The sequence below is a fragment of the Mya arenaria genome, chromosome 13, assembly GCF_026914265.1.
Source record: "Mya arenaria isolate MELC-2E11 chromosome 13, ASM2691426v1".
Lineage (NCBI taxonomy): Eukaryota > Metazoa > Mollusca > Bivalvia > Myida > Myidae > Mya > Mya arenaria.
This window is the reverse complement of record NC_069134.1, coordinates 12,706,777-12,723,078: the sequence shown is the minus strand read 5'-3', so window position 1 is coordinate 12,723,078 and position 16,302 is coordinate 12,706,777. Positions and strand designations below refer to the sequence as shown.

Here is a 16,302-nt window from a genome sequence, read left to right as displayed (position 1 = left end):
CCTATAATTAAATGGAATAACAGGGTGATTACCATGATACTCCTCGACTCCTCAATCAAAGACTGTTCATTTCTACGAAAATAGAAATACTTCAGAAGAATTTATCACTTGAAGAGATATAATATGATGGTGTGTAAGCTTATGTATACTCGCACTCAGGCCTTGCCCATTCGGTGCTCCATTAAGATTGTTAGTCATTTCAGGCTTTTGACCATAGTGAACAGACAGAATGTAACCCTGGTTGAGCTACCCTTCTTCTTTAACGGGCACTAGTGTATAGCCATGTCACACAGGACCCCCATTAAACGTCCCACCCGGAAGATGATAAGTATTTTTTTTTATGCAACGGGGAATCAAACCTGCGACCCCTGGATTGATAGTCAAGCGTGTTGAGATATATTTATTTCCCTATCTTTTTTAAAGTCTGTTGGTAAAAATACAAATAAAATTAAGTGTGTTTTTATATGCAGTTTAAAACTTTTAAAGCTTTAACCAGATAATGTATGCTCCACACAAAAAATATAACTTTAGTGCCGTTACCCAATAACATTCCTACATAAAGCCTCATAAAAAAAGCCAACCTACCCTTCCTGTTTTTGAAAAGGATAAAAACCCTTTCCATTCCATTTTATTATTTTTGGCCTTGGTGCCAAATGATTTTCTGAACATTAGACAGACAGACATTGGAACAGAGGGTTCTGGATTCTATCCCCACTGGGTGCATCATCATTGATTACTTATTACAATAGAACGATTTTATGGTTCTTAAGCTCACGTGTATAGCAGATTTTGAAACTTATTAATTCCATTGTTGCTATAAAACTAAAAAGCTTTTGTCGCTATGGAGCTAATGTTACTTGTTAATCATTGTGACATAAAGGTAAAATAAATGTTACTTATACTTTTCGCAATGTTTATAAAACTCAAATCATATGAATTTTCTAATATTTATTAATAACTTACATGACAATAAACAATCTCTAAAAAACAAACCAAAAAAGGAGCATAAGAAATAAAACAAAATTTGTTTTAATTTTAACTGTTTTACTCAAATACACAATGTGAGTGTTTAGAGAGAATAATAGGATACCATTGAAATGTCTACATATTGTTTTTCATTTTCAGAGACCTTTATATAATTATTTGACTATATTCCAATTAATTTTAAAATTATCTAAGCTATATTAAAATATTTACAAAGACTTTAACTCACTGTTTACTTTTCTCAAGCTTTTGTTATTTGTCAATTTTTCAAAACTTATTAAGATAAATGAAAAAAATGATATGAATAATAATTATCAAATATCAACACAATTATAAATAAACTTTAATTACAATATAAATGTCAACATGTACTCTAACTACAATTAAATGATCACACATACGTTATTCTTCACTAGAACAACTCATTGATTATTGCACAGTCGGTTTATGTTGTATTACAAGCATCGACCCCTTTACTGGTTATAAATAGAGCCACAAGATGTATTGATATTTGATGCTGTGAGAGAACCACCAAATTTCCACACAAAAAAAGGCTGCATTATATCAATATCATGTCATTTTCACACCACATGTACACATTATTAAATTAAATAATAGTAAACAAAAACATGTTTGTTTTCTATATACTAATACTTCAGAAGAAAAAAATATTTGTATCCAGTCTTTTCAGTTAGTTTGTCAAATGTATGTTTCATAGTCAACATTCATAAAAAAAATCTGCATTTTAAAAGACATAATAAAATAATAAAATCAACAATTCTTCAAAAAGTCTGATAGAGAAATATTTTTAGAACAGTTAAATGATACGAATTTAAGAAAAAATATATATCTAGTCTTGGATGTTTATTAATTCTTCCATACGGTGTACAATTTTTGTTAATTCACAAGGCATTTATTTTAATATTTGTCTTTTTTGGAGACAGTTTTCCCATTGCAGTTTCATTTATGTTTCCCTATCTTTATCCAAAATAAAGATTTAAACCCATATAAATCAATAGTAAAAGCCCCCTATCAAAAGAATGCAATGATGTATATTTATAAATGCTTGTAAAATATAAAGCTAAAAGAATTTGTTATCAAAACTGACCATTGTGACTTGCACAATCCAAAAAACGTGATAAAAATCTCGACGAAAAACAAAGACGGTTGGAGCACTTGGCCAAATATTCCAATTACACATCATTATAAAAAATGTAAATCAATTTACAGTTAAGAACATCTGCGCCCTAAAATTCCTGCATTCATCTTCACAAAATCTAATACTTAATTCAACCGAACATTCTGAACATTTTCTTTCTCATTTATCTACATGATTCTGCATGATTCATGACCAAGTGAAAATGCTAATGTCAATGCCGTTTACGAAGTTATCCCAACTTTTTCATGATCAAAGTTTATAATGAGTGGTGCATGGATGAAAACTGGAGTGAATAATCATGAAGGTGGGGGTGAGGCTGTCTATCGGATGCGAGTGAAGAGATTCAACACTGACTTGGATTCCTGAAACACAAAGAAAATAATGTTAAATTAACAGTTTTCTTGCACTCTTTGATTCAAATAATATATTCAAATCAGCAAGTGTTTTGAAAAGCAAAAAAGTAAAAAATAATTCACAATAATGACTGGATTTAAAACCACTTTCCTTGAATTATCATTACAACAATTAGTTATTACAATCAAATTAACTTTTCTGATGCAATTATGAATTATTTGTTAGATATTGCTAATAGGTTTGTCTGCATCAATTTCATGGTACCGAAAAAAAAATAGTTTACCATATCAAGTGATACCAAATGATTTCCATTCTTTGCATTTAAGACTAGTAGTTTACTGTTAAGAAAACATAGGTGATCCTGTATTTAAAACAAAGACAGCATACATACCTTGTTGGATCTGGTTTTACTGAATACATTCCAGAATCGGAGAGTCTCATCCCCAGCACCAGTGACTATGGCTTCACCATCAGGTGACATTGCCTGTAATAATGTTCATAGTTTATAAAAGTCATCTGCAACTTAAGTGTTTATTGGAAACAAGTCTTTAGAAACCTTATGATATCACTTTGATGTTAAACAAGAAGGCCACAAAGAGAACAACAATAGACTATTGTCTGTTTAACAATTGTCTGTTTTTTTGCATTAAAAAAACTCAATCCTCATTATGCCCGAGTTATTAGCCTTGATGATTATGCGTACATTTACTATTGCCTCTGTGACCACGTCAACCAAATTTCAGTTCAATGGCTTGATTGTTGTTTTATTATGGACAATGTTGACAACAATGCAGAAAATACCAAGGCGATAACAATACCTTGACCCATTTTCTTTGAAAAAAACCCAGATCAATTAAACATGGCACTTATATGCACGATGCACATGCATGATAATCTCAAATGGAGATTTGGTTGCTATACCTAGCTCAATACTTTTCTTTGAACAAGACAAGGTTGATACAATCTTTGTCAAGGGGTGACAACCCTCTACAAAGATTATATCAGCCTTGTCAAGTTTAAAGTAAAGCATTGAGCTAGGCTTTATCAAGTACAACTTGTGCACAACGATAAGTACTTACAAGGTATAATACTCTGAATGAGTGGCCTGTGAGCTTAGCAATCTGGACAAGGGAGGGGTATTTCCACACTAGGATTTGGTTCTGGGAGTAGCCATGTGTGCTCACCTGCAAACACATGTAAATAAGTAGCAATGGTAGCATACCACATCAAGTGATTAACTGACGTATCATTATTTACAAGTTAAAGAATACCTTTTACAATGATTGATCAGATGATTTTATAATCTGTGAATTGAAATAAGCATATTTGTACATGGTAGTATGATGGTTGCTGGGCTTGATCAAATTTTAATTAACAAAGCAGGGCTTTTTTTACAATTGTAAACTGACAATAAATGAATTGGGGTTTTGATTTATTGATCCAGATTCAAGAGCCTAATTTTGTAAGGGATTGCTTACCAGTTCATTTGAGTGTTTGGACCAAGCCAGATTGCACACTTGGGACCCTGTATCCACGCTCTGGAGGGGCTGTCCAGTGAGCGTATTCCAGAATCGTATACACCGGTCAGCAGTGCCCCCTCCACTGGCCAGCAACCCATGCTGGTGTGGGGACCAGGCTATCGCCTTCACTGCTGCCAGGTGGTCTGTGTATGTCTGTACAGGGGAAACACTTGTCATATTCCACACAAACAGTTTATTGTCATTGCCACCAGAGGCTAAATGTTGGTGGTCCGGGGACCATTTGAGGCCGCACACTTCCTGTCTATGCCCTGTCAAACGACGCTCAGGAGCAACAGACGGGGTGCGAATGTCTCGCTGAAGAATCAATCTGTCTCGACTGCCTGATGACAGCATGTCCCCATTCCAAGCTAATGCTCCTGAATTTTGAAATGTCAAAACATCAACAAAAATGTTCTTCTACATCAGTGAATAAACTTTAAGGCCAAAATCAGGTAAAAAAAAGGACTTTTGAAGAAATGAAAAAAAAAAATGCATTTAATTTAAAACCTTGCTTAATTTTTTTTGCACATGAAAAAAATTACAGTAGAAAACAGAATAAGCTAACTTAATGACTATGTGCCAAACAAACTTCCATTATGCATTTCTCATTCTTACCGACTCTAGCACTGTGTCCCTCCAGTGTGTTAATTTTCTTGGAGGCAGCCACATCCCAGATCTGGACATAGCCCTTATGTGTGCCAACTGCCACCAGGTTACCCTGTTTCACAGCAACATTTGATATAATACCCACATATTCAACAGAGGTTAACATAATTGGTAGTACATAATTATGCCCAATGATTTTTCATCAATCAATTACAGCATATCATTTCCATTTTATAAACCACACATACATAATGTACTTATCTCATATCTATAAAAGTGCCCTTGACATATGATTGCAGGCAAATAGCATAAAACTTAAATTATTTAATGAAAGAAGAGCATTGCAAACAATGGCAGAGTTTCACCACAGTTGACTTAAGGGCATAACTCCCTCCAATATTCTTCCACCTACTGGGACAAGCCAAATAGCCTGTTCAAAGAAGCAATGATCAAGACCAAATAAACAATTCACAAGAGACAAACAACCTTACAGGAAATGTACCCATTACACAACTCTATATAATCATTATATTAATAAACCAAGCTTTGGCAGTGAGGGAGAACCAAGTAGGAACACACTCAAGTTTATATGCGCTCATCCTCACATGTTTATCAATACATTGAAAACAAGCAGCCAGTATCACATTGAAGGCAATGTAGTATAAAACAAACTTGTTTTTAAATTCAAACAATGAAATGTACACATACCCTCTCAGCCCAAGACACAGAGGTCACTTTATCTCCATCTCCTGACAGGTCACATAGTCTCGTCACCTGAAATATGTCATCTAAGTTAATAAATATTTTAGACAAAGTGCAGCAGATGAACATAATTTTACCAACATGTAGTTATTAAACCTTGAATACAACATGTTATGAAATTAAGAATTTAAAGATAAATTCATTGGAAAAAATTCAATCTATCTGCCAACTGTCATGGCTGTATGGAATAACAAACCTGGCTGGTACAAGCACTCCACAGGTAAACACACGTATGGAGGCCGACACTAAGCACATTCTGGGAGGACCAGTCCACTAGGTTCAGGTAAAAATCGTCCTGTAGCTCGGGGGCATCTAGGACCTTGAACGGTATCTTGGAGATCTTTCTCACCGCCTGAAACACAACAGACAAACTTGACAAAAGTACAATTAACGAGTCATTCAAAGATAAAATCCTTCAATTATGAATAAGAGGTTACTGACAAAAGATCCTTAAGTTTCACATTTTCCCCATGGAACTGCTTGCTTAGTCATCTTATATATGAACAACTTTATTACAGCAGTTTAATTTATACTGTTCAGTGCTGAATAGTGCCATGAACTGATCGCCAATATTATCTTGGGGGGTTCTACAGTCAAACAATGGGCACACCTCAATAATTATTAAAGGCCAGAAATATTGACCATGATAAATATATACTATATTATAGTATAAACAAGTGAACAATATCACATGCAAAATGTGAGTCAAGTTTCATATGAATTTCATGAACAATTTTTAAGTTATGGCGAAGGTTAAAGCTTTTGCAAGTTGATGCCAATGTTGACACCAAAGCAATTACAATACACAACCCACCTTCCTTGGAGAGCGCAGTAGTTTCTGACTTTTGCTGCCCACAGGTGAAAGGGAGTATGGAGATGATTCAGCGTCTGAGCTCCTACGTGGCACATGGTACTGCAGGAAAAATGGAGGTCACTTTTGAAATATAGGCTAAAATATGGACATTAAAGGCCAAGCACACAACAGATCTTAATCCATGGTAATGATAACCATGGATTTAGATCTGTTAATCTTATCTGATAAAGATACAACTATTGAATCTATATTATCATTTGTCAAAATTTGAGCTTTGTTGAAATTTGAGCTAAGATTAGTTGAGAAGAAAATGCGCATCCCGAAATTTCAAATAGTTGAAGAGTAGAAAACCTGTAAGCAGTAATCCTCAGGGTTGTAGGAAGCTTTTTTTACATCAAGTGAAAAATCTACCTAAGATACAATAAAATCTATACCATTTTCCAATTATTTTATTTTTAATAGCAAAAATAAGTGTATATACTAAAATAACTTACATTTTTTAAAAACTTAAATTGCAAAATACGAATCAATTGAACATAGTTTATATGACATACCCTGAACAAGTTCTTGCTCTCTTTTGGAACTAAAATTCTTCTTTCATCTGGTTGCTGATCCTGTAAGAAATAATGTTGTGACTAGTTAGTTGTCATTATATTATATTGATAACATTTAATTATTTCATTCCATTCCATAGCAATATACTACCGTAAGAAACAGTTAAACCTGTATATCAGGCAAAATACCTTTTTTGTCTCAATGCTTTTACTTCCCTTGATCAAATTGTCTTAAACTAGTATGAGGTCCCTGGGTCAAAGCGTTCTCAAGTTATTGATCGGAAACCGTTTTTCATGTTAAGGTCACACTGACCTTGACCTTTGACCCACTGACCTCAAAATCAATAGGGTTCATCTGCTGGTCATGACCAATACACCTACCAAGTATGAGGTTCCTGGGTCAAAGCGTTCTCAAGTTATTGATCGGAAACCGTTTTTCATGTAAAGGTCACACTGACCTTGACCTTTGACCCACTGACCTCAAAATCAATAGGGTTCATCTGCTGGTGATGACCAATACACATACCAAGTATGAGGTCCCTCGGTCAAAGCGTTCTCAAGTTATTGATCGGAAACCATTTGGTATTCCGACCGACCGACCGACAGACAGACAGACCGACCGACCGACCGACATGTGCAAAACAATATACCCCACTTTTTTCAAAAGGGGGCATAATAAAATTATAAACTAATATTATAATACAAATTTGAAAAGGACCATAGTTTGTGCATGTACCTTTAGATCCTCAATACCAGCTGACAGGAGCTCATTCTTCAGAAGGCAATTGTAGGCCAAGCCGTCCTTAGCTTGGTCATTGGCAACTTCTCGAGCTTTCCTACTGGCAACTGGAGACTGTCTTGGACTTTCCTACAAAGAATGGAGAAAAATCATGATATTTAAAATGCTTTCCTTTTTAATAACTTCTAACATGCTCCCCTGCTTCTTACAGCTGATAATTGCCAATCCTGAGAAATAGCCAAGGGTCTGTTTGAGTATGAGGGATTCATGCCCAACTAGAGTCAAAGGGCTAAGGCTCCGTTGGAAATTGTTGGCAAAGACATTTATAATCAAAGTCCGAGCAAAAAACATGATCTTTACAGTTACAAATGTACTTCTACAATAGTCTGAAGTAAAAAAAACTCTAAATCCAATACTTCAGAATCCCTGATGCTTAATCGCATATCATGATTATTTATATGCCTCATTGTTTGAATCAAAGGTAAAAAATGTTTGACATCATCATCAGATTTCAGGACTTTTTTTTAAAAGTTTATCCTCAGGGTGAAGAAGTGATTCTCAATGAGTAGATTGAGGGCCTTGTTAACCATGTAAAGCATTCTTTATCTTCCATTTACAAGGCTTTTTACCTGTACTTGTGGAAATTCAACAGACAAAACAAGCTATTTAAAATGTACCGAATTAAGATTGAAGTTGATGTGCCAGGCAGCTCCAGATCTTGCTGGTATGAATCTGTCCCCATATTTCTCTTTACTCGGTGATGACATAGGACTTCCTGGGCTGAGAGACAGTGGCTGCAATCAGAACATGTACCAGGGTAAGCATTATTATAATTTATATATTTCAGATGCCATTTCATTCAAGTAGCCATTACTTAAAGAATATTAAATCTACATAAACATCACAAATGTCTAGAGGTCTTAACTGTATTTCCTAAATCTTGTTTTGATACTGGCTTATGTTTAATTGATGCTACTTTGTTGCAAAAAAAAACAACAAAACATGACAATAATATTATTAACGACTAGATCATTATAGTACAAAATGTATTCTCTACTGACATGTTTAGTCATATTATTTTCCTTTATATAACAAAAATAGATTCAAGTTATCCTGTTAAAAAACAACATATTGTCTTAAAAATATTCATTTTTAAGACCTTTTATTCATTCATTACAATATAAGAGAAATGAAGACCAATCAATTATTCTGGGCAATGCTCTTAATCTAACTTAAAGTCATAAATCCATACCGAAGAATATGGTGATGAGTATGGAGATCCCCCATTTTGTTGTCTAAGTAGACGTTTTTCATATTCAGGATCCATGTTTGATGTAGATTCTGCTTTTTCTTGTTAATTACTTGTTGATACTTAGTTCCTTCTTCATGTTGGATTAAACTGCTACACCATGCTCCTACCTGCGAATATGAAATTGATCATAATAATAATTACAAATTTAGATCAAAAGCATGAAATGGTTCTGATAATATTAATACATGAATTATTATATTCAATAAATTAAGATAACAAAATTAACAGTTTCACTGGAGAAAATACCAAAATTTAAAAATTTTGAAGACATTTTATAACATTAATGTGTATGTAGAAGTACTAGAACTAGCAAAATCAATATGGCTCTGTGATATTCAGACATGATGACATATTTTATAAAAACATCTTCAAACATGAAGTAAAACATATTAATTTTTTAAGACATACTATACACATCTATTTTCCTCCTAAAACCTGGAGTATCAATGTCCAGCTGTTATGTTTTAAATTGTACATACTACAGATAGCAAAGGCAAAAATAGAACTTGTCCAAACACATAAACTGGAATGTGTGATGTTAACTTTTATGATGAAAACAAACATACAACTTTAATGGTTGAATAATTAAACCGTAGAAGTAATATCTACACGGAACAAAAGGGGGATGGAAAGGTACTGCAATGCGTAATCGTTGGCTTTGTTCTCCTGTCAAAACAATAACAATTACCCCACCCACCAACACAAAAATTAATGCGTCTAAATTTGGTCGTATTTTATTTTCTCAAAATAAATTTAAGTTACTGAACTTATAAAAGTATATATTCTAAAATGAGAAACTATGTAAATACTGGAATCAAATGCAAGTTTAGACTCCAAAATGTATTTGTCCGAAAAATATAATTCGGTTACCGTTGACTGTTTTTAAAATGGCGTAGACACTGGGGGTTGATGGGATTGACCTACTTTCATGTTTTATTTTTTTTTAAATATATAAATAAAGTGATTTTATGTTTTCAGCTTTACTCACTTTTAAAAAATCTATTTTTGTTGTTTTGTTATCAACAGAATTATAACAAATTATGAATATCTCTTAGTAAGCTTAGATTATGAGGTTATATTACACTATTAATCCACGACCTTGGTTTACACTTCTCTGGTTCCCTGTGTGTATTTGCTGATCCTGACTAGGTTTACGCAAGGTTAAATTATATTGTAAAGATTTTTTTTTAAATAAGTACTCAGATTCTAATTGTACGACTGAAAATAATACCTCTGAGTTTTTGGACAAAATGTGATAACTTTTTAACATACATGTATCATCTGCATAAGGGATTTGAATTATGATTTACTAAAATAGATAAATGTAAACCTCTGCATAATAGTTTTAGCCTGAAAACTATTATCTCTGAACCTACATGTTTTATGAAAAACTTCAGGCCCATACTTACTGATGTCAAGTGTACAGTTGGCTCTAGCTATGTTAAGGAAGTAAAGCAATATCCAATGCTGTTGATTTCTAAAATGTGCAATAATATCCATCAAAGACTAAGCACATTTCTGACAATCAATACTAAGATTATTATTTTAAAATCTTTTATCAGATCCAATTTCACAGACTGTCCTTCAAAGTTTGGCATTTTTGTAACAAGACCAACACAGAAAAATGAAAATCATCTTCAACGAGTTCAATTGCCAACATTACTTATGAGCAGAGTAAGATTACTCGCTATTGAAACTCACAAATGTCTGTACGGTATCTCACCAAAATATGTTAAAAACCTTGTATCATAAGACAAATTATTTTAATCTCAGATATAGACAACTGTTTAGATGCGCCATCAGAAAGAATAACTAAATATGGGAATAACTCTTTCCGCTTTGAAAAAATGTTTACTATAACAATCTTTAATTTATACTCTTGAATGATCTAACCATTTTACATTGGAATGTCAACTAGCGGAACAGTGCGCGCGTGGACTGACCGTACAGGCTGGGATACTATTTGTTGTTATGTTGTTACTACTATGTTATCATTGTATACAGTGGTTTAAGCCATCTTACTTTTTTGTAATTGTTTGAATGAATTCATATAATTAGAAATGGTCTTTGTAAATACCATTTCAGTACGTTACCTATTTAAAACTAAATGCTTTTATTTCCACGTCACCTGTCATGTCATGTATGTTTGTTATTCATGTCGTAAAATAGCTCATTGAGATAATGTTTTTTGTATTATACATTGTAATAATAATAATTATATAATAATAATAATAATAATAATAATAATAATAATAATAATAATAATGATGATGATGATAATATCAAAATGCATTCTAGTTGTGGATGTATCATCTGTGATAAATGTTCGGAGTCAGGATATTTCCTTTATGTACTCCCTTACGACACTCGCTTTCATATGCTTATTTTCAACAACAAAAAACTAACAGTATAATTCACTTTCTAGTTTCTCTTATTACAACACACCAACACACGACAGAAAAGGAAACCAGTAACAAACTTAAACAACAACATATTGACTTACGAAAAGTGTTTCAAAATTAAGGTTTAAATGTTAACAATTACAAGCTTTCAATCAAATTATATTAATATCTCTGATCATTAATTCATGCCTGATCTGTGAATACCAGCTCGTCTGTTAAATCTGACCACATTATCATAATATTACATCTTTCTACACGAAGCCATTGTCAATCAACGTAGTTCTCCAGGAGAACCAATGTCGATCTCTAACATTGCTCTATCTGTACATCAATAAATGCAATAAATAATAAACTGAAATCCCTAAAATAAATCCCTTTAAAACTCTTTAAAGTACCGTGATTGGAGTTTTATCACTGGCGATTTTTGTTCAAACAGCAGGTATAGGGACGTACACCACTCTGCATCCGTGGTACAATTATGTAGTGTGTGTGGGTAAAACCAGCCGCCCGGTTAGCTCAGTTGGTTAGAGCGCCGTGCTAGTTTTCCGGCGGTCGTGGGTTCGAGCCCCACACCGGGCGCACTTTTCCTCCCAGGTTTACTTTACTGGTGGCAGCGGTAAACGGCAGGAGTGCCTCCGTCGGCCTAAAAAGGTTAATGGGGGGAGGAGTGTAGTGTGTGTGGGTAAGAACCAGCCGCCCGGTTAGCTCAGTTGGTTAGAGCGCCGTGCTAGTTTTCCGGCGGTCGTGGGTTCGAGCCCCACACCGGGCGCACTTTTCCTCCCAGGTTTACTTTAATTATTTAATTCCTTCATACGCGTCAGCATTAAAGAGGTCTACGAGACAAGAGCATAGTTTTCTGCGCTTTTGTAACGAATCCGGGCCAATCCAGACTTCCTATACATCTTTACTGCAAGAGTCCCTGGGACAACAACAATATTATTTTGCTACTGACAGAGAGGAAGTCAGCGCTCATGAATATTTTTATTAAGAATGGCCTGGGTTTAACCAAAGGTAATTATATATTTTTTTAGAATTGTATTGAAATGTCATATTATTACGTTTTAAACAATGTCAATCGACTGAAGGGCCTTATTCTACTGTCCAAGCTATATGAAGATCACCTTTAGGATTAATCGATACATCTTCAACTTCACACTACATATATACACTTCCTTCCGCTCTTTTTTCTTTAGGTTAAAAGCGCGCGTGACAACGGCCTTGGAAACATGTAAACTTAACACGGAAGTAAACAAGATCGTCGAATATGGCTACTACTACTAAATTTGAGAAAGAACCCCTAAATTTTGTTCACCAGAATGCAATTTTATGTGAAACGATTCATAAAGAGCAAAGAACTTCAAAACTATATACGAACTACAGTGTAAATCCATTCAAGAAGAGTAAGTTTTATTTCATTTTGCATTTTTCATTAATTTAATAATATTTATCCTATTTCTGACTTTTACCACGAACATGGTTTATAGGTCCATGTTTTTACTAAACTTAATGCTATGGACAATAGTCTAAGAAACATATTATTATTAGTACTACCACATGTACTGTATGCGCTGTATGAGTGCTCCAATTATGGTATAACTTTAAAATGATAGCAACTTGCGTTGGCAGGATTTGTTGTGAAATCACATCAATTCATGATCCAATTTTTGTTTCTTATTTCTATTAAATAATGATTCATAGTTGCATGAATATGGTCAATTTTGAACCTTTTATTAAATTCTTCCCCTTTAAAAATGCTGTATAAATCCTCTCGCTGTCGGTGTGATGTGAAATTAATCTTATTACGTTTTTTTTTAAATGAAACATAATCACAATTTTTTTCTCAGCATTATTTTTTTGTTTCAATTTCAGTTCATGTCATAACTGGCAAGCCTAACTCGTCACATGACACTGAAGAGGGTGAAGAGGACGGTAAGTCTTTTCATTGTAAAACATTGTGAGCAGTATAGGAAGAACATTTGTATACAATTTCATCATTTTGTGATAGAAATAAAAAAAAACAAGAAATGTGACTCTATATCAAGGCTATGTAGTATAACATTGTTTGTGTTTCATTTATACTAATGGCCAAAAGTCTTGTCCGGTCTACAAAAACTTCAATATCCCAAAGTCTTGTCCGGTCTACAAAAACTACAATATCTGTTTTGTTTTATATTGTACACTCATAAATTTGGTATCGATGGAAAGAGGACATTAATATGCATTCAATGAAAAAAGAATTTGAGCCAGTACTGCCAGTCCAGTAATGTGTTGAAAATTGGCATTGAGGATTTGCAAGGCACAAATGAAACCCATACCGGACAAGACTTTTGGCCATTAGTATACTTATAAACATTTTAAAACTTTTGTTTGCTAGTTAGTTATTAATAACTAATGTGATATTTTTGCAGAGCATTTCAAGAAGGTTATATCCAGAGCACACTTAGAGCCAGTAAAGAAATATATGTATCCTCAGACAGAGGCACAAGAAGTAGGCTGGATCACAAGGCCATTGGTAAGCATATAAAGAATTTTGTTTTGTTACATTTCAAAAGACGTAATCTTTAAAAACTGTTATTGATATTTTATTATACTTGATAAGGAAACTTATGAATCGCCTTACATGGTCAAGAATGTATCGTCACAAAATATACCTAATTTGAAAGTGAAAATCGGTAATATCTGTGGACTTCTTAAATTGAATTAGAATCTCATTTGTATCTTGTATTCTTTTGTGAACATAAGGTACCGGTAGTACTCATTCCTTTAAAGCTTTGTTTCCTTCCTCAAATTTTAGATTGACACAGACAGATCGGATAAGAGACTTCACCATGGAAGACAGAACACAGCTATTACAAAATACATGGACGCTGCATGGCGTGTGAAGGAACAGACTGAAAATCTTAACTAACTTTAGAGACCTAAGACTAGATTCAGTTCACATACTGCCTCAACTGATAAAAGTAATTACTTTATCTGTGATATCTGTACTGTATTAAAATCATGATATGCCAAATATAATAAGGCTTAAAAACACTATTAATGATTCAAAATAATGTTTTGTGTAAGGAAGTTAATTCTTATTCAACATACATTACCTATAAAATATTATATTTATAATTCAGACTTATTATCATAATAATTCAGACTAATTATCATTTTTAATAAATACTTCTTAGTTCTAGTATATTTTTTTCTGTCTCCTGTTTGAGTGTCTGTGAGCTTGTTATTGTAAATAAATAGTTTGATGCTTTAATCTATTATTTGTTTTATTTTTCTCATGAAAATGTGAAGTATATTGCATGGTAACTGGTGCTTTTGCATTGTTAAAAATCAAATTAACAGAAATACATGTATTACTTTTGGTGGAAAACATTAGAACTGAACGAATGAAAACAATTCCTCAACTTAATCATCATTCCTATAAAGACAAGAGTTGTCACAGTAAGTGACAAATGCCCCAGAAATGCCATCAAGTTCAATGGATTATGCAATTACTTAATGTTTCATTCAGGAAGCACGCACATAAGCTAAAAGCATATGCAATACCCCATGGTCTTGTATGCGATACATGGTCTTTATGTAACTAACAGATGTGCAAAGAAGAAGTGTAAAAATCCTCCGTGCAAGACAAAGTTACAGCTAGGACATTACCAACTATACTCTATCTATGTGCGTTTATAGAGCATTCCATAATGATTAAACTCGAAGTGTGATGTTGAACTTGAGGTAGGACTTGCATGTGACACGTCATCTTTATGTATCAAACACCTGTTCCATTTTATTTTAAAATCCCTCCGTGAATGAAAGGTACAGCCCAGACTTAACAAATATTCTGTATATCATATGCATAAATGCAGCATTTCATAATGATAAACCTGTACTTGTGACCTTTACCTTGGAGGTATAGCTGCTTAAGTCTTGCACACCAAAAAGCATCTTTATGTAAAGAACAATTGCTCAAAATAATTTTTAAAATCCCTCTGTGCATGGCAAAATTATAGATGGGAAATGACTTGTGACCTTGAACTTTGAGGTAAGGTTGTGGATCTTGCATGTGACACATAACCTTTAATTTAATGTACCTAAATCATGTCAATGCATTTTAAGATCCCTTGTGCATGATGAGGCTTTTTTTATAATTGTTGTTGATCCAGCTGAGCCAGCAACAATACTTTATACTGACTTGCATAAAATAGCTACCTGAGCATCCCATGGGCTTGTGAAATGCAACCCTAACAAAACAGAAACATTTACTATGTTAAGAAAAACACGACAAATTTAGAATCCACCAAAACATACTGAGATCCTCAAAAACAATTAGTAATTTTTATTTCAAACAATCCCTTGGAGTGCTCAAATTTACTACAATTTAACTGAATGTTGGAAGAGAATGAATATTATGCTCGTCAAATTCAGCATCCACCAATAAATATGCAAAAAGAACAGGTCACTACAGTTGATCCTCAAAAACATTTGGAAATTTTTATTTCAAACAATCTTCAGCAGGATGCTCAAATTTACTACATTTTAACCAAATGTTGGAAGTGAATGAATATTATGCCTAAATTGAAATTTAAGTTGGATCTCTTGAAACTATATATATATATCTCTTTCATTCAACCTATTTTGAAATATGGTGATATCCTCTTTGACAATTATACATAAGACAAACAAAAGCTTCAGAAAATCCAACAAGATGTCGCAAGAATCACTACTGGTTCAACCAAACTTGTATCTGTAGATAAATTAATGAAAAAAGTAGGATGGGAAATTCTCAAACAGCGACTTTATAAGCACAAATTAGTTATCTTCTTATACTAACTGCAGTGCTTTAGTAACTGATCTCTTTTCTAAAAACATCGTTGAAAATCCAAACTGCATCAATTGTGGCTTTGTCAAAAACTGTCACCACTATTTTCTCATTTGTACTGTTTTTTTCTTAATACTGATGCAGCTACTGGCTGACATTTCAAAGTTCTGCACCATATCTTTAAACATTCTTTCGTTTGGTAAGGTATCACTTAGTCCTGAATCCAATAAATCTATTTTTAAATTTTGCAAACATAAGGAAAACAAAAATGTTCTAGTTGCCCAAT

The 16,302-nt window shown here is 33.5% G+C and overlaps 2 protein-coding genes across 3 annotated transcripts; one reads left to right on the top strand and one right to left on the bottom strand.

Annotated features, from left to right (window-relative positions):
• Window positions 1-933: 933 nt before the first annotated feature.
• Window positions 934-9,713, bottom strand: LOC128214956 (fizzy-related protein homolog). 2 transcript variants are annotated; one of them, XM_052921679.1, is made up of 13 exons: window positions 9,675-9,713; window positions 8,745-8,911; window positions 8,170-8,286; window positions 7,490-7,621; window positions 6,754-6,813; window positions 6,200-6,298; window positions 5,582-5,737; window positions 5,332-5,397; window positions 4,633-4,735; window positions 3,976-4,394; window positions 3,577-3,681; window positions 2,889-2,981; window positions 934-2,505 (listed from the first exon to the last, which is right to left on the bottom strand). In XM_052921679.1, exons 2-13 carry the CDS (start codon window positions 8,817-8,819, stop codon window positions 2,464-2,466), a joined length of 1,467 nt encoding a protein of 488 aa, XP_052777639.1. In that variant the 5' UTR covers window positions 8,820-8,911; window positions 9,675-9,713; the 3' UTR covers window positions 934-2,463. The 2 variants fall into 2 exon arrangements, with proteins under 2 accessions (XP_052777639.1, XP_052777640.1); XM_052921680.1 differs by having other exon boundaries at window positions 9,614-9,688.
• Window positions 9,714-12,418: 2,705 nt separating this feature from the next.
• On the top strand, window positions 12,419-14,459 carry LOC128214719 (protein FAM183B-like). The gene is made up of 4 exons (XM_052921342.1): window positions 12,419-12,606; window positions 13,076-13,135; window positions 13,615-13,718; window positions 14,001-14,459. Exons 1-4 carry the CDS (start codon window positions 12,471-12,473, stop codon window positions 14,112-14,114), a joined length of 414 nt encoding a protein of 137 aa, XP_052777302.1. The 5' UTR covers window positions 12,419-12,470; the 3' UTR covers window positions 14,115-14,459.
• Window positions 14,460-16,302: the final 1,843 nt, after the last annotated feature.